The sequence below is a fragment of the Sapajus apella genome, unplaced genomic scaffold (genome assembly GCF_009761245.1).
Source record: "Sapajus apella isolate SASKATOON/1434 unplaced genomic scaffold, GSC_monkey_1.0 scaffold91, whole genome shotgun sequence".
Lineage (NCBI taxonomy): Eukaryota > Metazoa > Chordata > Mammalia > Primates > Cebidae > Sapajus > Sapajus apella.
The window spans coordinates 1,857,992-1,884,713 of NW_022437031.1; the positions used below are offsets into that span (position 1 = coordinate 1,857,992).

The 26,722-nt window shown below is 36.3% G+C and overlaps 1 protein-coding gene and 1 long non-coding RNA gene across 4 annotated transcripts in view; one reads left to right on the forward strand and one right to left on the reverse strand.

Annotated features, from left to right (window-relative positions):
- Nucleotides 1–8,309, forward strand: part of LOC116535020 — a 167,331-nt gene extending 159,022 nt beyond the window's left edge. The window contains exon 3 of the long non-coding RNA XR_004262004.1: nucleotides 8,183–8,309. This is a non-coding gene — a long non-coding RNA (uncharacterized LOC116535020). The remainder of the gene's footprint in view (nucleotides 1–8,182) is intronic.
- MTMR8 (myotubularin related protein 8) overlaps nucleotides 1–26,722 on the reverse strand; it is a 128,456-nt gene that overhangs the window by 83,899 nt on the left and 17,835 nt on the right. Inside the window, exons 1-6 of one of the 3 annotated variants that reach the window (XR_004262002.1) lie at nucleotides 13,242–13,330; nucleotides 10,429–10,481; nucleotides 8,949–9,111; nucleotides 7,546–7,703; nucleotides 3,045–3,173; nucleotides 1,798–1,932 (exon numbers count right to left, since the gene is read on the reverse strand). Coding sequence is in view for 1 of the 3 variants with exons in the window: in XM_032255794.1 (XP_032111685.1) it covers nucleotides 1,798–1,932; nucleotides 3,045–3,173; nucleotides 7,546–7,703; nucleotides 8,949–9,111; nucleotides 13,246–13,368 (708 nt within the window). In the remaining 2 variants the exon portion in view is untranslated. Of the gene's footprint in view, nucleotides 1–1,797; nucleotides 1,933–3,044; nucleotides 3,174–7,545; nucleotides 8,189–8,948; nucleotides 9,112–10,428; nucleotides 10,482–13,241; nucleotides 13,369–26,722 lie in introns of those variants that run through there. The other 2 variants (XM_032255794.1, XR_004262003.1) reach the window with 2 other exon arrangements.

The following is a 26,722-nucleotide window of genomic DNA, read 5'->3' on the forward strand; positions in this document are numbered from 1 at the left end:
CTACCCAGGTCTGGGTAGGCCAACTAATGCAGATAAGAGCTACCTATTTGATGTTCAGGTAGCAAAGAGATGTATTATTTATTGAGCTCCTAGTATATGTGTGCACTGTGCTAAATCCTTTACATACATTATCTCAATCCTCATTAGAGCCCCTCAAAGTGGGTACTATTGTTATCCCCGTAAGAAAACAGGCTCAGAGAGTTGAACCAATTTGCCCAAGATGATATGGATAAGGGCTGAAAGCAGCATTTGACCATAGATTTGACTGACTCCTAGAACAAAATTTTGCCACTATAATATAGTTCCTACTAAAAGTACATATCTAGCCATCCAGAAGAGGGGGACTGCCAGATATTTCTAGGCCTGTCTTAATCTGCTCAAATTGGAGAGAGGAAAATGGAATCTGTTAAAAGGGGCTTTTTGGTGTTGGATTTGAACAAAAGGTACCAACTCTTGTTTTTTCAAAAGTTTGGTCTATTTCTCTTTACTATTTTAAGGTTATTTAATCTTTAAATATACAGACTCAATTAAGCTCTTTCCAATCGCAGAATGTCAGAAGCAGTTATGGTTGAAGAAAGACAGCAAGCTTCTGAAAAACTGAAGGATAGTACCTGAGCAGAAAGAGAAATTATTTTCTCTCCTGAGCCCAGTCAGTCCTAGGTAGCTCTGGAGAACAGTCACTGAGGGATCACAAAGATGGGGCAGAAAACTGTCTAAGGGAACTATCTGATTTCATGTATATCCAATTGCTCAACTCTTAAGTCACAATCATCTGGCTTAGGCTTTGATGAAAATCACCAATTTAGTAATCACTAGAATCAGCAATGAAACCTTTTAGTCAGCCATACTTTACATACCAAATTATAAGCAAAATTATTTCTTTCTGGGGCTGTTGGTAAAAAGGGCAACATTTAAGAATATGGAATGTATCCTTTACTTCCTTTGTGGGACACAGTGAATTCAATACCCCTTATAGAGCTCGACAAAATGTTGAAGGTTAAGGAATTAATGCAGAGAGGAGTTTAAGGTGATACTTAGGTCAATATGATGACACTCTGTTCAGCAACGTTCACATTTGAAAGAGACAAAGCCTGAGAAAACACACTGCAACAAATCATGCAGTATTAGACTCTTGGAAAGATCAAAGGATTTCACTAGGTCTATCCATGTCCACTGCCAAAATCCACAGCAAATTTAAGAACTTGTCTTTTTTGTTCTCTGGGACTAAGATTTAAACTGCACTGTACTAAACTGGAAAAAAAAAAATTACCAGCTAACAGTGCTACATGCTAAAAAAGAATTAACTGCCACATGTGCTAAAGATTTTTTGTTAATAGTAAGTACGGCAGTAAAATTTGTGAACCCTGCTGCTTTGGGAAAACCAAAGTATTATAAACTTAGTGTGGCCTAACACATTTAAAGGGAAAAAAAAAAAAAACATGTTGGCAGTAGTAAGTTTTTAGACCACAGAATGGGAATACTTTAAATTCTGGTTAAGGAACAGACTTGGTTTAAAAAAAAAAAGAGAGATGAGGGATGTCAATGAGCCTTCTATGTAGGATGTCACACTGAGGTGGCAAAGCCAGGTTGTTTGAAATACCCTCTCACAACCTCACTTGACAGTGACAACCTTATAAAAGGAGCTCCAAATGGCTTCCTCAAATAATTTTACATTATCTGATGTAATAAACACACATACACAAACCTAACTTTCCCAATAACATTGCATGTCTCAATATATGAGGAGGAAGACTGCAAGAGGTAGAAATATCAAAGAAATCACTGAGAGATAGATACCTTTGGTCTTGTGTCTACAACATACATAAACTGGCTCCCTGGGTTTGTTTGGCTAATCGCCTCCAACAAGAGCTCATCATCTACACAGCGAGTGTAAAATCCAGAGAGAGGCTGGCTACAGCGGCAAATGGCAGCCTGTAAGGAAAAGGTGGGTCAGTCGAGTGATTATATTCACAAGAGGTCAAAAATCTTCCTTCACCCTAGCCAGGTTGCATGAGTTGAGGGAGAGGATGAGCCAACTTAAGATAGTATCCAAAGCAAACAGAAATGGGGCTCTAAAGCCATTCTCCACTGACATTGGGCTTAACCTCCTGCCTACCCCGGGCATGTGGCTCTAATTTCCAACCCAATTTTGGCAAATCAGACTACAAAAAAAAAAAAAAAATCACATGTTGAACGTTTCCTTAATGAAATTCTATTCTCAATACATAATGGGCTAGTTATTTTTCTGAAACTGCTTCACTTTTTACAGTCCCAGTAATATTGTCCACATAAACCATAAGCTTGCAGAGGCAGCAGAATTCAAGATACAGCAAAGATCTATAGTGCCTTAAGAGAAAAGGGTTCACTAGTTTTAGGAGTTAATGCCAAATCAGAAGGCTGATTTGTCTGAAGCTATTTTAACACAAAAACAAGGTGACTATTTAACACGCATGTCTGGTAATGATTAGTTAATACACTTTGATGTGGTTTTTAAGGGGTCTACTCATTTCAATAGCATGACACCCAACTGCATTATTATATTCTTTAGCATTTGAATTGCTGCCCACCAGACAACTTGACTATTTGTCTAACCCCAGATCTCAGAGTGATTACAATATTTAACACAATCCCCTTACGTCAAGTGCTTTCTTACTACTACCTGAAATTATATGAAAAGCAGTAAGAAAGTATCAAGGATATCTGTATTCTACTGGGAGGCCAGCCACAGTCACAGAAAACTCCTGTCATACAACTAATTTCATTTCACAGCTTCCCACCAAGCTGGAACCCACAGAAAAGAAAAAAAAAAAAGAAAAAAAAATGAACCCACTAAAATACCACTTAACATCTGCATAACATTTTGCAATTTACAAGGTACACATATGTTATTCCCTCCTGAGATCCTCTCAAAAATCTTCAGAAGTACAAAAGTCCAGAGAAGTTAAATAACTTGAGGTCACATAGCCTCTAAGTGGCAGCATGAGACTTAAAACAGGTCTTCCAGAGCCAAGTTTAATTTCCTTAGAGAAATTTGCTTAACTTACACTGTTCTCTTTGCAGAGGTAGGAGAGCACAGGGACACGTTCTTTACTTCTGAATTTTGAACTTCCAACCACCGTTCCCAAGGTAACAGATTTAGGAACCACTATTTCACGAGGGTAGGTGCTACATATCTAAAAGAAAATAAGCACAATATATATGTTTACGTTATAGATATATTTTACATTTTATACATATATACATTTTTCATTTGCTAGCAACAGGCTGGAATTAGCAATCACTAAAGCATTAGCTAGCTGATATTTAATCATCTATTCCTCAGAAATAGAAGTGAAAATATCCTTGTTATACAAGTTTTTCCAAGTATGATATTATTTTCTAGAAAGGAAGGGATTGAGACATACAAGAATAAAATGAATGTACTTTTAGAATTATTGGAGCAAACAATATAGACTATAAACAAGTAAATTAATACGAACAGACTCAAATATGAGGCAGACAAGTGGAGGAGGGGGAAATATGATATACTCTATCATAAACTGTATACTAGGTTCCTAGTATTCATATCTGGAGGGCCCTTAAAATGCTAGTCTGTGAGTGGTGTTGACATTTTAGGTGTAACTTAACTCTATGAAAAGATTGATGTATTTTCTCAAGTTTATCAGATTTTAGTAATTACCAAAATACATATTTCCAAAAAGACAATGATAAAATATTATAACACCACAGACCTGACATTGCAAAATTAATTCTAATCACTGCCCTAAGTAAAGAACACCCCCAAACATTTAAAAACAAATACAACAAATATAAACTGAACAGGCAAAAAAAAAAAAAAAAAGTTAAAGGTAGATCAGATCAAGAATGCTCTATGTAACTCACTAAGTCAATGTCCCCAGAATGCAAAAACATAGAAAATGTTTTCTACCCATCCCCTTTACCTGGACTTAAACTTTGGAGAAGACAGCTATACAAGGAAAAATAAATGGAGCCCCCAGTTGAGCTCAGAAGGTTATATACATCAAAAAGACCAAGAATATTTTAGACCTTATTTGGGAGACTCAGACACACATTTGAGGTGGACAGATATTATCCCAAATCTCTACTCATTCCTCTCTAACATGACCCTAACAAGCCACCTCACAGATGACACTGTGAAGTCACAGCTCATCAAGTCCCATATCTAGTAGACATTCAAAGCTATGTTACCAGAAAGTCATTGCAATCACAGTCTTACTACGATAGTAAAAAAGCTGGAAATAAAGATCAACAATTCAGGAATATCACTTAAACACCAATGTCTCTCTCTGCAGAAAAATTATCATAGCAGCCTGATGGCTACCTGTATTAGTCAGGGTTCTCTAAAGGGACAGGACTACTAAGATATATGTATATGTGAAAGGGAGTTTATTAAGTAGAATTGACTCACACGATCACAAGGTAAAGTCCCACGATAGGCTGTCTGCAAGTTGAGGAGCAAGAAAGACAGTAGTGGATCAGTTGGAGTCCCAAAACCTCAAAAGTAGGGAAGCCGATAGTGAAGCCTTCAGTTTGTGGCCGAAGGCCCAAGAGCCCCTGGCAAGCCACTAACTAGTGTAAGTCCAAGAATATAAAAGCCGAAGTACTTGAAGTCTGATGTTCGAGGGGAGGAAGCATTTAGCACGGGGGAAAGATGAAGATCGGAAGATTCAGCAAGTCTGCTCATTCCACTTTCTTCTGCCTGCTTTTTCTAGCTGCGCTAGCAGCCAAGGGGATGGTGTCCGCCCAGATTAAGGGTGGCTCTGCCTCTCCCAGTCCACTGACTCAAGTGTTAATCTCCCCTCTAGTAATATCATCACAGACACACCCAGAAACAATACTTCAGTCCAATCAAGTTGACAATATTAACCATCTCACTACCCTTAGAATAGCCTACTTGAATTGTGCTTAAACTGTTTGTGCAAACAATGTGGCTTATCCTGCATACCTGCTTTCCTTCTGGGGATCTGGAATTCTGGCATATACTAGGCAGACGTGCCTATGTGGGCAGGCCCCAATAGCAGCCCTGAGCACTTTGTCTCTAATGAGCTTCCTGGTAGACAACATTTCATAAGTGTTGTTACGATTTGTTGCTGGAGGAATTCAGTGTGTCCTACCGAGAGAGCACTCTGGAAGCTTGTTCCTGGTTTTCTCGACTTTGTCCCCTGAACCTTTTCCCTTTGCTGATTTTTGCTTTATATCCTTTCACTATAATAAATCATAATCATAAATATGACTATACGCTGAGTCCTATGAATTTTCCTAGTAAATCACAAAACCTGAGGAACAGTCTTTGGAACCTCTAACACATTCTTAGAGGTCCACATTTGGCCCAAAGCTGTTTCTTGAGATCCAGACCCAAATGCTTGAAATCAAATTCTTGTTATCTGTTTAATCACTTTGAAGTCAAGTGTAAAATTGAAGATACCATCTGTTCCTCTTCTTGTGGTCCTTATCTTTGTCAACATCACTACTACTCATTGGTCATCAATGCCAGAAACCAGGAAAGCTGGGATGCATAGTAAACTCCTCTACTTTTCTAGGCACATTTGATCTGTCATCAGTTGCTTTCAACTCTACCACCTAAATATATTTTAAAACCATCTCCTTCTCTCCATTTGCAGCCATTACCTTAGTTCAAGTTCTCATAACTTCACATATAATTCTCCTGCATTCTTAGCTCCAGCAAACCAATTCTCCACACTATTAACAGTTATCTTTCTAAAAGACAAATATACATATGTTACTTCCAAGTGTAAATACTCTTGTGGCTCTCAACTGTCTTCATGATAAGGCCTCACTTCCTGACCTCTTTCCCTCTCCTCCTGTATAAATTAGGAGAGAAACTCAAAAATAATCCATACATTTACAGTTCAGTCATTTTCAACAAAGGCACCAAGAACAAATATTTGAGGGAAGGATTCTCTTCAATAAATGGTTCTGGGAAAACTGGACATCCATATGCAGAAGAAACAATGGAGAAACACTTCAGAATGTTGGTCTGAGCAAAGACTTCTCAAGTAAGACCTCAAAAGCACATGCAATCAACCAAAGAAAAAATGGACAAATGGGATAACACTGAGCTAAAACTCTCCATGACACAGGAAACAACCAACAATGTGAAAAGACAACCTACAGAATAAGAGAAAATATCTGCAGATTACCCATCTGACAACGGATTAACAACCAGAAAACATAAGGAGCCCAAGCAACTCAATAGTATAAAAACAAATAATTCAATTAAATATAGACAAAAGATCTAAATAGTTCTCAAAAGAACACCAACAAGTATATGAGAAAATGCTCAACATCAATAATCATCAGAGAGATGCAAACCAAAACTACAATGAGGTATCATCTCACCTGTTAAATGGCTTTTATCAAAAAGGCAATAATGGATACTAGTGAGGTTGTGGAGAAAAGGGAATTTTCATACACAATTGGTAGGAATGTAAATTAGTACAGCCACTATTGACGGGGAGTAGGGGTTCATTCCTATAATCCCAGCACTTTGAGAGGCCAAGGAGGGAGGATTGCTTGAGCCTGGGAGTTCAAGACTGCCATCTCTATAAAAAAATGAAACAAATTCACCAGGCATGGTGGTGGGTGCTTGTGCTCCCATCTACATGAGAGGCTGAGATGGGAAGACCACTTGAGCCCAGGAGATCGAGGCTATAGTGAGTTGTGATCATGCCACTACACTCTACCCTGGGCAACAGAGCAAGGCCTTGTCTCAAAAAAACAAAAAGGAAAGAAAAGGAAAATGTGGTCTATATGCACAATGGAATATTATTCATCCATAAAAAAATGTAATCCTATCATTTGGAACAACAAATATTGCACAATCTCACTCACATTTTGTAGGAGCTTGAAAAAAAAAAAAAAAAGAACTCATGGAGACAGCAGAATGATGGTTACCAAAGGTTGGTAAGGGTAGTAGAGTTGGGGGGTAAAGAGAAGATCCTCAACAGGTACAAAAATACATTTAGATAAATGGAAATAAGATCTAGTATTCAGTAGCACAACAGGATGACTAGAGATAATAAAATAACTGAAAATGGAATTGGAATGCTCCTAACACAAATGATAAATGCTTGTGGTGATGAATACCTCAATTACCCTGATCTGGTTATTAAACAATTCATTGTTGTATAAAAATATCACATGTACCCTATAAATATGTACAACTATTATGTATTCATAATAATTAACAATTTTTAAAATGCTAAAAGTAAATTAGTCTTCACAAGGTTATTCTCCAAAGCATCAGGCTATTTCTGGCTTCCTAGACTGATTTTCTTGTCCTGCACCTATGCTCCCATAGAACCCTATGTTTTAGGCCATGAAATCTCTTACTCAGTGCCTACTGCACAGTAGATACTCAATAAATGTTTGTTGAATGGCCGAATGTTGAATGAAAAGGAGAAAGAGATTATGAGTAAGTTCTCTTTTTTCAAAATCTTGTTTTCTGATATTCTGCCATTTTAATTAAATGCACCAAAAGGAAAACAACAAGGACAAAATTACCTCATAGTTTCTGTTGGCATCTGTTATAGTCCAGTATCTGTTGGGTATTCCCATACGCCCAAAGTCTGATATTGGGTCAATCAGTCTCCATCCACTTTCCCTCATCTCTTTTGAGAATTTGGGATTGTAAGAAAAAGCATAAAGATCTTCAGGTAATGCTGGAGAAGAGAGATAGGCATGGGGAACAAAATGATGAATGAAACCTAAAGATCATCAAACAATGCAAATAAAGGCTAGATTTCCTTTTCCCAAAGGGAATGTTTTGTCAGACAGTCCCAGAAAAGGACTGTGGTGTATGCAAGTTTGCCTTTATGTAAGGAATTAAAACCTGGAGTATTGTTTGGGTTCTTCTTTTAAAAAAAAGTTTTAATTTTTTGTGGTATCAACACAAAGTGGGATCTTTCTGCCTGGCTTCCTATTACAAAGAATGCTGGATAGTTGACTGAACTGACGCTTCAGGGTTTCACATGTTAGGGAAGGAGTCCTTACCAAAAGTTTTTAACTGGGCCCCCATGTCCCAAAAGTACTGCTTATTGTAACATGTTGCACAACTTTAACAGTGTTTTTGTATTCTACTTGTCAGGCCAACAGCAACTTCTGACTTACAAATGGCCACTTCCTCTCTTTTCTCTGTCAGTCCTGCTTCCTCCCTTCACAAGATACAGCATGCAATCAAATAACTCATTTGACCGATTTACGTGGCAACCACTTCTCCAGAGATGAATGGAGCCTATCAGAGACTTATAAAATGCTGGGCCATCCAGCAGGTAATTTTCTCAATAAAAATCAGCAAATATTGAGGAATTATTCTGGGCAAAGGGGGAAAAATGGGAAAGAAAATGTAAGAGCCTGATTAAAATCAAAGACTAAAATCAGAGGAAGCTGATGGTTAATAGCTTAAGGTTGTAGGCTGGAGAATTAAAGGGTGAGGCTGGAGGAAGCATTAAGTTCTATATTAATGAGGACTCTGATGAACTGCCTTAGTCTTCTAGTTGCAGTTGAAAGTAGGGGTGGAAATTGTGGGTCAAACAGCCTGCAGGACAACAGGAAACAAATTTTGTTCCAAAGCAGTCTTTCTTCCTGAACTGAGGAAAAATTCACAAGTTGATACTTAAAAGTAGGGAGGGAGAAAGAAGAAAATATCTATTAAACATTTACTATATACTAATACATGAAGGTATTCAAGGCTCAAAACAACCCCCTTGGAGAGCTTTTACTCTCCTTACTTTTACAGGTAAAGAAAATGAGTTCAGAGGTTCTATAACTTTCCCAAATATCATGGAGCTAGTAAGTGGTAGAGCCCAGATCCAAACCCTGCTCTAACTCCATAGCCCTGATCTTTCCATTATGCCATTTTGGAAAAATACTAAAATGGTTTTAGATAAAAATACTATCATAACTACCTGGCTGAGAAAGCTTGAGTAGTGAAATATAAACCTCATGGCACACAAGGTCAGAGTCTAAGACAAAATGGGCCACCCGGAAGTTCTTGCAGCGGAGTGTTAGGGGACAGCCCAGACTAGTGATGGGTAACTTCTCCACAGTGGCAATGTGATGGAGTGCAATCTGAAAAACATAAAAGAACCAGTGTAAACATACAGATGTGCAATATCTCTATCACTATCAGTATTCCCGACTCTCAGTAATGATTACACTATGACCAGATCTGTAGGCTACATCTATAGCCTACAGTCAATCTTTGTAAGATACAACTGGGGTTCTCTCAAATAGAAATAGAGCATAATAGTGGTAAAGCAATGAGAAGCAGACTGCAGTGTCAGAAAACTTCCCTCTCCTTAAGGATACAAGATTAACAAGTTTGTGGGACAATTTTGGTGGATCACTTTCGAATAGATGACTTCTGGCATGCTGTGATGGAGTTTACAATCACAAAATAATTGTTACAGAGGAAAGTAGGAACTTCTTTGCCTATATCAAATTACTAATTAAGATAATTATTAATAGCTGGTATTCTGCTTTATTATAAACAAAGTAGTCCATGACCATTAGCTATTTAAGAAGAGCCATTTGATCTATAATCATCATGTTTCAGGAATGAAAAAAACAAAGCTCTGAGAAGTGAATTCCTCATTAGGTATCATAAAGCCAAGAAGTGGCACAAACAGAATTTGAACCACAGCAGTCTAACCATAAGTCCAGGATTCTTCTCTGGGAATTCTAAAAACTCTAGTTCTGGAATAAGGATTTAACTAGAAATGTTAGGGAGAAACTATTCCTCTACATTTTAAACTCTAGTGACAGTAAAGCAAAGAATGTAGGATGATTACTCCTGTTCATGCTGATGCCAGCAAAAAAAGAAATGCATGGAAAGGGAACTGATAAAAGAAAATGTGTCCAAATAATATAATTCTGTCTTAATTGATTCAAAAAGCCATAGAATCATGGTTTTGGATTTTATTTTCTGATGTTCTCCTCCTATCCCTGTCTGATGTTTCCGCAACTATAGATCCTGGATGTGCTCTTTCCATTCTCCAGACTCCTTGTCCTGTGCCTGGAATGGTCTTCCAATCAATAGTGCCCTTTCTTCTCTCCCACCACCCCAATGCCCTAATCCCTAATTTATTTGGAAAAGTCATCTCTTCAGTGAAATCTTTCAATGGTATCTATCATCTAAGAATGGAGCAAATGTGGAGATGATTTACATATTCCTAAGATACATTTTCTTTCTTTTTTTTTTATTGTACTTTAAGTTCTGGGGTACATGTGCAGATCTTGCAGGATTGTTGCATAGGTATACACATACCATGGTGTTTTGCTGTCTCCATCCCCCAACACCTACATCAGACATTTCTCCCAGTGTTATCCCTCCTCAACCACCCCACCACCCACTGTACTTCCCCAGCCCCCCACCCCCCAACATACCCCAGTGTATGATGTTCCCATCCTTATGCCCATGTGTTCTCATTGTTCAACATCTGCCTATGAGTGAGAGAACATGCAGTGTTTGTATTTCTGTTCTGTGTCAGTTTGGTGAGAATGATAGTTTCCAGACTTATCCATGTCCCTACAAAAGACATGAACTCATCCTTTCTTATGGCTGCATAGTATTCCATGGTGTATATGTGTCACATTTTCTTTGTCCAGTCTATCACTGATGGGCATTTGGGTTGGTTCCAAGTCTTTGCTATTGCAAACAGTGCCACAATGAACATACGTGTGCATGTGTCTCTATAATAGATTGATTTATAATCCTTTAGGTATATACCCGGTAATGGGATTGCTGGGTCAAATGGTAGTTCTATTTCTAGATCCTTGGAGAATTGCCACACTGTCTTCCACAATGATTGAACTAATTTACACTCCCATCAACAATGTAAAAGTGTTCCTATTTCTCCACATCCTCTCCAGCATCTGTTGTCTCCAGACTTTTAATGATCACCATTCTAACTGGCATGAGATGGTATCTCAATGTGGTTTTGATTTGCATTTCTCTGATGACCAGTGATGATAAGCATTTTTTCATATGTTTGTTGGCCTCATAAATGTCTTCTTTTGAAAAGTGTCTGTTCATATCCTTTGCCCACTTTTGAATGGGTTAGTTTGCTTTTTTCTTGTAAATCTGCTGTAGTTCTTTGTAGAGTCTGGATATTAGCCCTTTGTCAGATGGGCAAAAAATTTCTCCCATTCTGTTGGTTGGCCATTCACTCTAATGATTGTTTCTTTTGCTGTGCAGAAACTCTTACGTTTAATTAGATCTCATTTGTCTATTTTGGCTTTTGTTGCTTTTTTAAGGTAGTGTCTCACTCTGTTGCCTGGGCTAGAGTGCAGTGGCCTGATCGTGGCTCACTGCAGCCTCAGCCTCCTAGGCTCAAAGGAGATCCTCCTGCTTCAGCCTCCTGAATGAGCTAGGATGACAGTTGTGTGTTACCATGCCTGGCTAATTTTTAATGTTTTTTTTTTGTAGAGACTAGGTATCGCTTTGTTGCCCAACCTGGTCTCAAACTCCTGGCCTCAAGCAATCCTACTTTCTTAGCCTCCCAAAGTGCTGGGATTACAGGCGTGATTAATTTCCATCTTAATTGTTTTGTCAAACTGAAGTCCTGCCATAGCAGTTCTGGCGGTATCACAAAATGTAGTAGGAATTAATCTATTCAATCTCAAGAAAATCAAAGATCTTCCATTCAACATGAGAGATGTGTGTTTGGGTAGTATGATACTGATAATCGAAATCAGGGCCCAGGCAAACAATTGTGGTGAAACTGGGAAGAAGGGTAGGAGGGAGGTAGGGCAGACTAAGGCTAGGAAGAACTTCCCTAATTGGGTAAATAAGCCTCCTTTGACACGCAGAAATAAGTGTAAGTTCTCCCTTCTAGATAGAGTCCACTGAGTTTGAAAGAATACCCAAAAGGAACAAATCTGGAGACATGTGTATGTACTGTCTATAAATGTAGGTAGATAGGAGACAGGCTTATGGAACACTACCAAAGAATTGGTTCCTAAACTGTTAGAATTCCAAGATTCCTTACTAACTATATAATCTAACCAACTCACTTTACAAATGAAAAAACAAGCCCAGAGAGGAAGAATCTATTGCCTAAGGTTACATAGCCAGTTAGTATCAGAGTTTATTCTGGCCCAGTTCTCATTCCTCTTTTGGCATTCTTATCATCACACCAAAGGGAGCAAGATACAATCTCCTATGGGGGAAGTTCATTTTTAAAAGGAAGTATTAAGGTACTTCTTTCATATGCATACTCAATTCAATTTATTTTATACTTACACGATAGTGTTTACCATGTTCCAGTCATTGTTGCAAGCACTTACAAACATTCACTTTGTAATTCTTCTATCTTGACTTTTTAAAAATAATTCAAGGTATTATTTTATCTCTATTTTACAGACGAAGGCAGTGGGACACAGAAAAGTTAAATAATTTGCCCAAGGTTACAAAAGTAGTAAATATTGAAACTGGAATTTCAACCTGAGCAGACTGGCTCTAAAGCTTTAATCACTAAGCTCTGCTATATATAAAAAACATGTTGTACTTATTATAAATGAAGAGGTCTAAGCATAAATCTAACTAATAATTAAGATTAAATTATGATCTTTAGGATAGGGAAGGCATAAAGTAATGTTGGAGTGCTGAAGTAATTACAAAATATTCCCTAAAGGTGTAAAAAGAAACACATACAAATGTGTGTGTGTGAGCACACAAATATATATACTCAGGTAAAATCCTGTCTTAGGACAGAGAGATGGTCTAAATTACTGCTGCCCAAGATAAAGTCGATGAGGCCTTAGCATCAGCATCACCTAAGCCCTTTTTAGAAATTCAAAATCTTTGGCTTGAGATTCTGCATTTTTATCAAGTTCCCATATGCTACAGATGCTGCTGGTTCTTGAACTACATTTTATGGGTAGCAAGACTTTAAATTACTTCACGATGCTTACAAACTTATTTCAGGAAATGAGCAGAAACTATTCTACCTAAAAATAATTTAGCTAAACCTCAGGAATATACCCATGTAGAATAAAATGACTACAATGACCACAGCCAATAACTTGAAGAAAGAGGAGTCATACAATTCAGGCCATAGCAACATTATTAGCACAGGTCCTTTGAAGAAAAAGTTTTATAGTAATTTAAAATTTATACTTGAAATTTCAAGAAACCACCATATAGAGAGCATGTATGCACAACTCTTTAAGACTCTTTGATATTTCTTCTCATGAACATACCCATGTTTCTTTCCGTGCTGTACCGGAAGCCTCCACATAGATCAGGTGGGTTGCAGTAAGATAAAGAATCCCATTAGCTGGTTTCTTACTCACATAACGATCCAACAATTTCACATTTTCTACCTGTTATTTGAGGAAAAAATACTGATTAAGTTACCAACTCACCACCTGTGATTGAAGTGGGGCAATTCAAAGCAAGATAAATGCTGTTAATTTGCTATAAAACTTGAGTCTTTCCAGTTCCTGTCAAGATGGCAAACTAGTATGATCTGTATTACCTTTTCTAAAATCAGCCCTGGAAAAACTATGAAAGTAAGAGGAAAACCTGTATCCTAGAAAAGACAAAAATTATAGACAAAGTTTACAAGATGAGGTATGTATAAGTAAAAAATATATAGAACCTGAGAGCCTGCTAAGGTACTTATCTTGCAGGAAGAGAGTGCAGTTATTGTATGTGTAAAAAATCAGTAAGGGTAGGGGCCAGACACAGTGGCTCACATCTGTAAGCCCAGCACTTTGGGAGGCTGAGGCAGGTGGATCACGAGGTCAGGAGATTCAGACCATCCTGGCCAACATGGTGAAACCCTGTCTCTACTAAAGATACAAAAATTAGCCAGGCGTGGTGGTGCATGCCTGTAGTCCTAGCTACTCAGGAGGCTGAGGCAGGAGAATCGCTTGAACCCAGGAGGTGGAGGCTGCAGTAAGCCAAGACCACACCACTACAGTCCAGCCTGGGCGACACAGCGAGACTGTCTCAGAAAAAGAAAAAATCAATAAGGGTAAATAACATGAAGACAGATCGTTAAGTAACAGGGCAAGAATGAAATAAAACAGAAAAGGAGAAAAAGAAAAAAAGAAAAAGGGAGTACCATAAATAAAACGCATAAAAAGAAATGTCAGAATGAAGTCCCAATATAAAAGTAACTGCAATAAATGTATATGATATTAAACTTACCAATTAAAAGAAAGACACAGATTAAAACAAAAGATTCAACAATATTCAGACTAGAAGAGATATACTTTAGGGTCACAAAATGAAAATAGTAAGATAGAATAATAAGATAGGCAAATATGAACCAAAATAAAGCTGAGGTAGCAGTCTCAATATCTGACTAAATAGAACTACATGACAAAAAGCAATAGGACAAGAAGACATATCCATCATAAATATATACATATTGTATAATACAGTCTCAAAATATCAAACAACTAGCAGAACTGCAAAAAGAAAAAGAACAAGTGCATGTGGATATTTTAATGCTGTTCTTAGGAACTCATAGATCAAGCAGACCAAAAAAAGAAATCAAGTGAAGATATGGAACACTTACACATTACAACAAAAAAGCTCAAGCTATTATATATAGAATAGAACTCTCTATCAAATACAACAATATATAACAAATACAACATTTAAGACAACAAAAAAAAATTTCCAAAAAGAGACGATGATTACAGCTGTTAAGTGAAGTATCAATAAACTCGTTTCAATATCATGCAGTTTATGTTTTCCAACTCCAGTGCAATAGCATTAGAAATTAATAACAAAATCATAGCCAAAATTTAGCATATGTTTGAGAACAAAATAGCTTATTACTAAATTAACCTTGGGTTAAAAAGAAAAAGGCAACTAAGAAATATTTACAAGTGAATGATAATAAAAACACAATAAATAAAAATTTGTAGGAGACAGTAAACAACTAAGAAGTAAATATATAGCATTAAGTAAGTTTACCATGAAATGAGAAAGGTGAACAACAAACTAAAAGACTCAATGCAATGGAAACAGCAAAAGAACAGAGAAATAAGATGATAAAGGACAGAAATTTAAAACCAGAGAATCCACCTCCACAGATATACATACACAGCCTGAATGGAAAAGATTAACAAACCAGAATTTAATTCTTTCAAAAGGTTAATAAAAAGAGAAAAGATGCAAATAAACAAAATACAGGATGAAAAAGGGAAAACCATAAAAAATTAAAACTATAAGTATATTATGATCAACAATATGCTAATAAATTGGAAAACTTACAAGAAGTGTTTTTAAATCCCAAGAGAAAAATAAAACGGCAATGGTAATCAAATATTTTCCCTACAAAACCCTCAGTCCCAGATGATTTTATATGTTTATTTTACTAAACTTCGAAAATATAATTAGCTACTACCTTATCCAATTGATTCCACTCACTGGAAAAAGAACAAAGGTTACTCAGTCCATTTTATGAGGACAGTTTAATCTTGATTCTAAAATCAAATTGAGACAATTATAAAGTAAGAAAGTTTAGGGCTATTTCATTTATGAAATGTAGACATAAAAACACTAAATAATCAATCCAACTGTATATTTTTAAAAATACATTTTGATCAACTGCCGTTTATCACAGGAACGCATGGAGAGTTCAACATCAGAAAATGTCAATATAATACATCACATGACCAAAAAGAAAAATCATATGCTTTATCTCAATCAATACAGAAAAAGAAGTATTTAACATAGTTTAATTCTATTTATAATGATAATCCTTAGTGAACAAAGAATAAAAGTAAACATCCTAAACTTGGTAAAACTTAAATACCAAAAACCTACAAAGAATGTTATGAATAACGAAGAAACTAAATGCATTAATTGAAAATCATGAACAAGAAAAACTAGACCTCTAACTATCACTGCTACTGTTTTAAATGTCCTAGCTAAATACTATCAGAAAAGGAAGCGTGGAATTAGGAAATGCAAGGATTAGAAAGAAAGTGCTATGTTTGGCATGCCTTACAGAGAAGGTAATCATCAAACTAGAAAAAATGAAAGAAAAAAATCAACCAAACTCTCAGAACTAATATTAAAGAGTTTAGTAAGGATACCAAATATAATATCAACCTACAAAAGTCAATAGCATTTTCCTATACCAGCAATGACCACTTAGAAAACATAATAGAAAACACCATTCACAATGGCCACAAAAACTATATAGAATCTAGAAATTAGCCTAACCAAGCATATACAAGACCTTTACTGATAAACTTTAAAAGTCTAATAAAGGATATAGAAGATAATCTAAAGAAATTATGTCTATGCTCTTGGATAGGACAACTTAATATAATGAAGATGGCAATTAGCCCTCAAATTAATCTACCAATTCAATACAATTTCAATCATATTTCAAAGCGTATTTTCTAATAAACTTATTCTAAGTTTACGCAGAACAAAACCCCAGAAACAGCTAAATCAACCTTTAAAAAAGTAGAGTGGAAGATTTGCTCTACTAGGTATTAAAACATACCTAGGGAAAAATACGAACAAAACAAAACAAAAAAACTCTCTAGTACTATTGCAAGAACAGAAAAATAGACCAATGTAAAAGGACCAGAGCTCAAAATCAGACTGATATAAAAAATAAGAGCGTAATAGAGCATAAACATGGCACTACAAATTGATGGACAAAAGAGTACTTGCTAATGTGTTGGGGAAACGGCATTAGTACATGCAGAAAGATAAAGCCATATCCCTATCTAATACAATATACAAAAGTAGACTCTAGATGTAGCTATATGTAGCTTTTACATAAAACTATAAAGTTACTGGGAAAAATGCAGAGTACCTCAGATCTAGGAACAGAGAAACACTTTTTAAAAATTAATAACAGAATGGGGGAAAATATGTGCACCTCCTAAAAATAACAAGGAATTATTATCTAGAATATACAAGGGGCTCCTACAAATCAACGAGAAAGAGTCCCCAAAAGAAAAATATATGGGCCAGGCATGGTGGCTCATGCCTGTACTCACGCCTATAACCCCAGCACTTTGGGAGGCCAAGGCAGGGAGATCACGAGGTCAGCAGTTCAAACCAGCCTGACCAAAAAGGTGAAACCCCATCTCTACTAAAAATACAAAAAATTAGCCAGGCATGATGGTGTGCGCCTATAATCCCAGCTAGTTGGGAGGCTGAGACAGGAGAATCGCCTGGGTGACAGAGCAAGACTCTGTCTCAAAAAAAAAAAAAAAAAAAAAAAAAAGAAAGAAAGAAAGAAAACAAAAGAAAAATATATGAAGCATAAGAACAGGCAAGTTGCATAAGAGGCAATCCCAGAAGCATACAACCATGAAGAGAAGCTCAAAATATTGGGACTAAAATAAAGTTAAATTAAAATAAGATATTGCTTTAAGTCTACAAGATTTGCAAAAACTGGAAAGCTAAAAATTGGCAAGTGTTCGTAAGGTTGAAGGCACATAGAAATCTTCATCCACTACAACCAGGGGGTTATAGACAGGTGGAGGCCATTCAGAAGGGCAATCTGGTATTACTTAATCAAAGTAAAAAATGTATATCCTACGACTCAGCAATTCTATTCCTGAAAATTAACCCAAAGAAATTTTCATGTAGGTCTATAAGAGGACATATAATGATGAATATGTTCATCACTTTGAGAATAACCAGGTATTATAGTTTGGATACTTGTCCCCACCCAAATCTCATGTTGAAATATAATCCCCAATGTTGGCAGTGGGACCTGGTGGGAAGTGACTGGATCATGGGAGTGAATTTCTCATGAATGGTTTAGCCCCATCCTTTGGTGCTGTCCTCATGATGAGTGAATTCTTGTGAGATCTGGTTGTTTAAAGGTGTGTGGCACCTTGCACTCTCTTGGCCCTGCACCAACCATGTGAGACGCCTGCTCCTCACCTTCACTTTATGCCATGATTGTAAGCTTTCTGAGGCCTCCTCAGAAGTGGGTGCCTGTGTTATGGTTTCTCTACAGACTGCAGAACTATGAGCCAATTAAACCTCTTTTCTTTAAAAATTACCCAGTCTCAGGTATTTCTTTATTGCAATGCAAGAAAGGGCCAATTCAGAAAGTCAAATGTGGTAGAATATTATGAAGCTATTAGAAGCAATGGGTTAGAGGTACACATAGCAAAATAAATATGACAAGTAAAAAAGTAAGAAACAGAATGATATACAGAAGGCATCACTATATAAACTAAAAATTCATGTGTATAATACTATCATGTTTTGAAAGACATATTCAAATACAAATCACATTAATCACATTAGAATGCTTGCCTATGACAGGGGAGTGGAATGGGGGAAAAAAACAGGCTAACTAAATAATTAAATAAAAACGAGATAGCTTTTCATGGACCAATGATGATAAGTACCAAGAATTGAAGAGCACATGATGAACTCAATGCAATACACCTGAGGTTAGAAAAGTAAAACAAAACAAAAAGGCCACCTTTCCTTTTCAGAAACATGGGAAACAAGGAAAATAATCTTAGATATTTAAAAAGTGTTGTTGACCTCTTTAACTTATCTGCACTCATAGGTGAATGAGTGGTTCAGAACTCATGGTTCCAACATGTATGTCCATATCCTTAGGCATCATGATTTTCGTTTATAAAAAAAAAGGAAAGGCGAGATGCCTGTGATCACACTGAACATCCCCAGCCCAATGCTCTTTTCATTTCACGTATTCTCATGTTGACACCCAGGAGTCATTAGCTCAAAGTCTGTCAGTGTGACCAATTATGTAGGCAAATTACATATGGCTTAAAGGGATAACACAAAAATGGTATCACCTTCTTCCCTGAAGACATTTAAGAAAAGGATATTCATTTATCTACTGAGGCCTTGATGCTTTCCCTTATACAGTCATGCACCACATTACAGTATTTCAGTCAACAATGGACCACAAATATAATGGTGGTGGGAGCAATAGACTATATACCACATAGCCTAGGTGTATAGAAGGTCTGTGTAAGTATACTCTATATTGTTCAAACAATGACAAAATTGCCTAGTGAGGCACTTCTCAGAACATATCCCCGTGGATAAGTGATGCATGACTGTAACTGTAAATGTGCTCTAATGAAGGGAATATTCTAAATATCCAAGACAGACCAGGTATGGTGGATCAAGTCTGTAATCCTAGCACATTGGGAGGCCAGGGTGGGAGGATTGCTTGAGCCCAGGAGTTCAACACCAACCTGGGCGACATAGCAAGAACCCGTCTCTGCAACAAACAACAAAAAGAATTAGCCAGGCATGGTGGTGCATGCCTATAATCCCAGCTACTTGGGAGGCTGAGCCAGAAGGATCACTTGAACTCAGGAGTTTGAAGCTGCAGTGAGCTATGATTGCACCATGCCACTCCACATCAGCCTAAGTGAGACAGCAAGACCCTATCTCAATCAATCAACAAATCAATCAATATCAAAAATGTTCTCCTTATTATATATTCTTATAAAGTATAAATTATTTACATTCATAAGAAAAGCACTGCAAGTTTAACAGATGAAGTAGCCAAAGAACATGAAGAGATAATTCACATAAGAGAAAATAAAAATGTGATGAGTTAAATTTCACTAGTTATGACAGAAATGCTAATTCTAAATGACATGGGGCCACTCTTTTATACTTAATAAATTTGCAAAACACCAATGGTTGTGGTAAATCTGGTATGCTTATACATTGCTGATTATAATGCTATATCACTTTTAGAAAGCAATATGAAAAAATGTCAAGAACATATAAGTATGAACCAGTATCCTTTGACCCAATAACCCTATCTTAGAAGTTTATCCTCAGAAAATCAAATTTATACACATGAGAATATTCCCTGAGATTCTATCAATAATAGGAGAAAACTAGAAACACCTATATGCCCAATAATAGGGAAAATGATTAGGTAAATTTAAGAACATTTTATTAAAATAGACTATTAAGTAGATAAATAATACTATAGTTCCTAGGTAGGTGCCTTTCACATATTAAACGTCAAAAAATTAGCTAGATCTGAAATATGGTGCCATTAAAAATTTTTCAAGAAATGTATAAAAATATTTAAAATAATAAATTAAAAAGTTAATTAACAGTATTAAAAATATGTTAAACACTGTAGGTATGCAAACAAAGATTGAGTGAGAACATAATGGAATGAAAATGGTAGTCTAAATGTAAAGTGACAGGATTTGGGGTAATCCTTGATGTTAAGATTTTTACAACCATGTGGGATGTGCACATGTACCCCAGAGCTTAAAGTACAATTAAAAAAAGAAAAAGAAAACAAAAGACAATATAGAATTCCAATCAGTGGCTCATACTCGAAGAAAAGGCCTTGGCCTATATTTAAAAATGAAGTGGTAAATAAATATACATTTATAAAGTGAAAAAAAAAAACCTTTTTTACTGTGAAATGATTACAGATTCATAGGAAATTACAAAAAAAAATTTACAGGAAAGTCCCATGGACCGTTTTGCCCAGTCTCCCAAAATTTAACATCTTACAATAAGTATCAAAATCAGGAAAATGATATTGGTACAATCCACAGATCGTATTTAGATTATACCCATTACACATGTAGTTATACATGTATACCATGTACAGTTATAAATTGAGTGTGTATGGTTACACACAATTATATCACATATATAGCTTTGTGTAACAATCACCACAATCATGATGCATATATATATACCACAAAACTCCCTTCTGCTATTTCTTTAAAGTCACACCCATTCCTTCTCCATCGAACCCTTGGCAAACACTAATCTGGTCTTCATCTCTACAATTAATATTTAAATAATATTATATAAATAGAACCATTTGGTATGTAACATTTTGAGATTGCCCTTATTCACCCAGCATAATTCTCTTAAGATTCATCCAACTGTTTGCATCTATCAATAGTTTGCCTCTTTTTATTGATGAGCAGTATTGCAACTATATGGATATATCACAATTTATCTAACCATTTACTAACTGAAGGGACATAAGGGTAGTTTCCAGTTTTTGGCTCTTATGAATAAAGCTGCTATGAACATTGGTGCACAAGTTTCCACATGAAAACAAGTTTTCATTTATCTGGGATAAATTGCCAAGAGTGCAATTGCTGTAATATTTTTTAATGACAAATTAAGATGCATACATATGCACTTAAAGGAAAAGAATACTTCATTGTCAGACAAATAACTGACAGGGCTGGGCCAGTCAATCCACAGATCCCAGTAACACTAATCTAGGGAGTATGTCCCAAGCCAAAAGTGGGAACAAAGAGAGATGATAAATAAACACTGTGCTATACACTACATGTGTTATCTTATTTAATTCATAATAACTATTTAAGATTGGTGATATTGTTAATACCATTTCATATATGTGGAAACTGGGTCTCAGAGAGGTCAATTAACTTATCGAAGACCACACAGGAGGTTAAGTGGTGAGGTAAAGGCAGGCAGTAAGAAGCAAGAATCCAAACTCTTAACCATTTGATATGGTTTGGATTTGTATCCCTGCCCAAATCCTATGTTGAATTGTAATCCCCAATGTTAAAGGAGGGGCCTGGTGGGAGGTGACTGGATCATGAGGGCAGATTCACCCCTGGCTGTTCTCATAGCAGTGAGTTCTCATGAGATCTGGTTGTTTAAAAGAGTGTAGCACCTCTCTCTGTCTCTCTCTCTCTCTCCTGCTGCAGCCATGTGAAAAGAAGCCTACTTCCCCTTCGCCTTCTGCCATGATTGAAAGTTTCCTAAGGCCTCTTCAGCCATAGTACTTGTACAGCTTGCAGAACTATGAGTCAATTAAACCTCTTTTCTTTATAAATCACCCACTCTCTGGTTATTTCTTTATAGCAATGTGAGAATGAGCTAATACATCATTATACAACACTACCACAGACTTATTAACTGTGTGTGGTTGGGGAGAGGAAGGGAACTGAAAAAAACCTCCCACCCTTATGGCCCACCCTCTAAAAGAGAAAAGGAAAGGTAACAAAAATGTAGTCAAGGCATGAAGGCGAGGGGAAGATGCCAAGATACCCAAATCAAAGCACACCACAATCTCTTTTGGCAGGGAAAGATAAGAGACCAGGCAGTAATAATGGGAACTTTCTGCCAAAGTAACTGAATCTGAAGAACACTGATCTTGTAGTAAGATGGTACAGCCCTGGTCTCAAAGGAAAATGCCAAAAAGACTCAGGAAGTTTTCTTTCAGCCAGATATCTTGATGTTCACTCCACCACGGAGTCAGACACCAGCAAAAATAGAAACAATTAAAGTTAGATTTAATTCAATAATTCTTTTTTGAATGCTTACTATATACCAGATTCTGTGCTAAACAATGTTATGGGAAATCAAAGTAGAATGTATGACACATTATAAATTATAAACTCCCAAGAGTTTATAATTTGTTGAAGAAATGCAAACATGAACCCAACTCAATGCAACATAATAAAAGATACCCTGTGATAAATGCCAAAACAGGTGTATAAACAGAGCACTAGGGCAACCAAAGATCCAAGTTTCAGAAAGATTCCCCTGGGAGACACCTAGAACTGAACATTCAAAGGCATTATTTCTTTAATTCAAGATTCTTGAGTATCTACTGTTTTCAAAGTATGGAGTCAGGTGTTTTAAGGGAAAATGAAATAAACAAGGCATGATCCCTCCATACAATCATCCATTTAACAAACATTCATGGAGAATCTACTATATGTCAGACACTGTGTCAAATGTTATAGAATTAAAGTGTCTAAGCATGCTCTTTACCCTAAAAGACTGCCTATCTTTAATAGAAAAAGAGGCTATGTAAACGAGGAAATTAAGGGTTGTGCATACTCTATACTTCACGTATAGAATTGCTACAAAAAAGAGGGTGAGTTTTGTGTAGGAGATGGGAGGCAACAAAGGGAGGCCCTTTACAGAGAAGTCAATACCTAGGCTTTGCTCAATATGCTGAAGTTATGAAAGATGAAAAGGAATTCAAAAAATAGAGGTGGGGGAAAGGAACAACATTCTAGACAACGGGAGCACTATGAAACAAGAAGCCAGATACTGCCAGAGCCTAAAGTGGAAGTGGAAGATGAGTCAGAAAGTAAGGCTAGAGAGGTAGGCAGGGGCCATTTTATAAAGAATACTATATACAAGGTGAATAAATTTGGCAACAGACAAGCCAATGTATAGGAGGCTTTTGAGCTGAAGATGAATATAGTCATATGTATTTTTGAAAGTTCATTCTGACAACAATATAGAAATCAGATCAGAAGCAAGGCTTGTCTAGCTAGTAATTCAGGTGAGAAACAATGAATCTTTGAACTCAGAGTGGCAGTAGTTATGTGCAGAAGAGAGGATGTATCAGAAGAACATTTAGAAGGAAAAATGGACACTAAAAGGACTAGATGACCAACTGAACATGGAGTGTGAAAGAAAAGGACTCTAGGATAACAGGCTGCTGAATTGGTTGATCAGGTAGACAGCAGATGATGGTGTCAGCACCGTAACTGCAACCACTAGAGAAGAAATTGGATAGAAATAATTATGAGTTTAGTTTGAGACTTGTTGGGTTTTATATACTTGGGGACTATTTAGGTAGAGATAGGCATTCATCAGATGTATGCTCAGATCTGGAAATCAGAAGAGAATATGTGACCTGGAGAAAATAATTTGGAGTTGTTAGTTCAATGATTTAAAATCATGAGAGAAGATAGGATCACCAAGGGAATATGTAAAGAATGACATGAGACAGCCAAAATGGAACTCCACAACATCCACAACATTTACAGGGCAGACACAGAAGAAGGCTTGGCAAAAGCATTGGTTAGAAGTAGAAGGAAAAACAAGAGTAAATGGTATACTGGAAGCCAAAGGAATGCAGATCTTCATGCAGTTCAGGAAACAAAGAACTAAATATGTCTATATGACATGGTCGTGAGTGAGGTCACTGTTGACCTCAACAAATGAATTATCAGTAAAGGAGTCAGAATGGAAACTTAAGTGAATATTACTGAGAGATAATGCCAGTTCCAGAGAGTGAGCCTAACCTGCTCTTTCAGAAGCTTTGCTGAGAAAATAAAATATATATATGAAGGAAGAATAGTAGTCAGGGAGGAATCCCTTTGATAAAGCAGGATATACTAGAAGAGAAACTTAAGCATGTTTGCAGGCAAGAGGGAAGGAAGACAAAGGATATAGGAGAGATATTAATAACCACTCAAGATACCTGAAGCCATTGGGGAAGCTGATCAACAGTTTTGGTGGAGTGCTTAGGTTAAGATTCTAATTTGAGAAGGTTAAAAGGAGAAAAGAGATTTTGCAAATTCCAATTTCCAGGCTAGCATATAAAGAGCCCAGAAGTATTACTCCTGCCCTCATATAAAGAAAATAGCTGAACACACTGAAAATCAACAATTCTTAGATCCATCAGAGAATTGAGATCACAGGGCAAACAACTCTCCCCAAAATTGCAGAGACAGACAGGCAGATACAAGGATCATAACTCATCAGAGAAGAAGCCCAGAAGTGGGAAACTTCCACAAGAGCCATTACTGAATTTTTCCCAGTACATAATGCCTTTCAAAAAAATCTGCGAGGCATAAGAAAAGAAAAGAAAAAAAAAAAAAAACAGTTTCGAAGGCATACAGCAAGCATTAGAACTAGACTCATAGATGGCAAAGATGTTAACATTATCAAACCAAGAAGTTAAAACAACTATGACAATATGCTAAGAGCTCTCACACAAAAAGTAGACAACATGCAAGAACAGATGGGTGTAGGCAGTGAGATAGAAACTCTAAGAAACAGTCAAAAGGAAATCCTCCAAATTAAAACCACTGTAATATAAGTAAATAATATCCTTTATGGACCCATCAATGAGCTAGAAATAGATGAGAAAAAAATCAGTAAACTTGATGAAATAGCAGAAGAAACTTCCAAAACTGAAATTCAAACAGAAAAAAATTATGGAAAAAGAACATCTAAGAACTGTGCATAATTACAAAATGCATAGTATATGTATAATGTGAATACCAGAAGGAGAAGAAAGAAAGGAACAGATAAACCCTTTGAAGCATTAATGACTGAAAAATTTCCACAAAATTAATGATAGAACCAAACCATAAGTCCAGGAAGATCAGAGATCACTAAGTGGAATAAATAACAAAAAAACCCTCAAGGAAACCAGGTGAAGAAAAACATCTCACATATAGAAGAAAAAGGATAAAAATTGCATTAGATTTCTCTATATCATGTAAGTGAGAAGGAAGTAAAGTAAAATTTAAGGTATTGGGGGAAAAAAAAAACCTCACCAATGTAGAATTCTATATCCAGCAAAATTATACTTCAAACATGATGGACAAATAAAGACCCAGACAAACAAAATTTGAGGAAATTTGTCAGCAGTAGACCTCCCTTATAAGAAATATTAACAGAACTTTTTCAGAGAGAAGAAAAATGATATAGGTCATAAACTTGGACCTATATCAAGAATGAAACAATGTTAGAGAAGGAATAAATTAAAGTAAAATATTTCATTTTTCTTAATTGATCTAAGAGTTAACAGTTTGTTCAAAAAATAGGAACAATGTATTTGGTGATTATAACTTATGAATACGTAAAATTAATGACAGCAATGCTATAAAGGGCAGAATGGAGGAACTGGGATTACTCTGATATAAGCTACTTGCACCAGTTGTAAAGCAGTATTGGGTTCTGATATAAGCTACTTGCACCACTTGTAAAGTGGTATTGGGTTATGTGAGGGAGTACCTAGGTTCTTTGTAAATGTATACTGCAAACTCAAAGGCAAACACTAAAAAATGTAAAAAAAAAAAAAAAAAAAAAAGAATAATCATTATGCTAAGAGAGGGAAAAAAAAGAACGATATAAAACATTCAATTAAAACCAGAGAAGACTACAAAACATGAGAAGACAAAAATAAGTAACAAAACAAGGGCAACAGTAACAAATAATCCATCCACATAAATAATTGATTTAATTATCAATTAAAAGACAGAGACTCTCAGAGTAGATCAAAAAACAAGACCAAAATATATGTTGTCTACAAGAAATCCACTTAAAAACCCAAATATAAAAACACATATATTAATAGTAAATGGATCTTCTATTTAAGAAGAAAAAACCCTACACATCCATATATGCTCATCACCTGGTTCAATTGCTAGCCCCTCATCCTCTACATGCTTTCATCTATACTTCTCTCATAGCCTTGATCATGGCAGATTTGCATTACATTGCGGTCCAGAATGATTTATTTTTATATTCTCCATGATACTGAGTCTAACAGAGTTAGTGCTCACAAATGAGTCAAGGAAGTATCATCAGCATTTAAGAAACAGAATAAGGATTGTACCCAGCCAAGAGTAAAATGAAAGTAGTTAAAAGAGAAGTGAAAAAGGTTGCAGAACACCTAAAGTGGGTTGAATGGCAGCCTCCTGAAAGACAGGTCATCTTTCTAACACCTGGACCCTGTGGATATAACCCTGTTTGGAAAATGGGTCTTTGCAGATGTAAGTAAGTTAAGGATCTAAGACGAAATCATCCAGGACTGGTAAGGTGGGCCATAAATCCAATGATAAGTGTCCTTAAAACAGACAGAGAGGAGATGGCACACAGAGAAAGCCACGTGAAATGGAGGCAGAGATTGGAGCAATGAATACAGGCACCATGAATCATGCTGACAGCTAC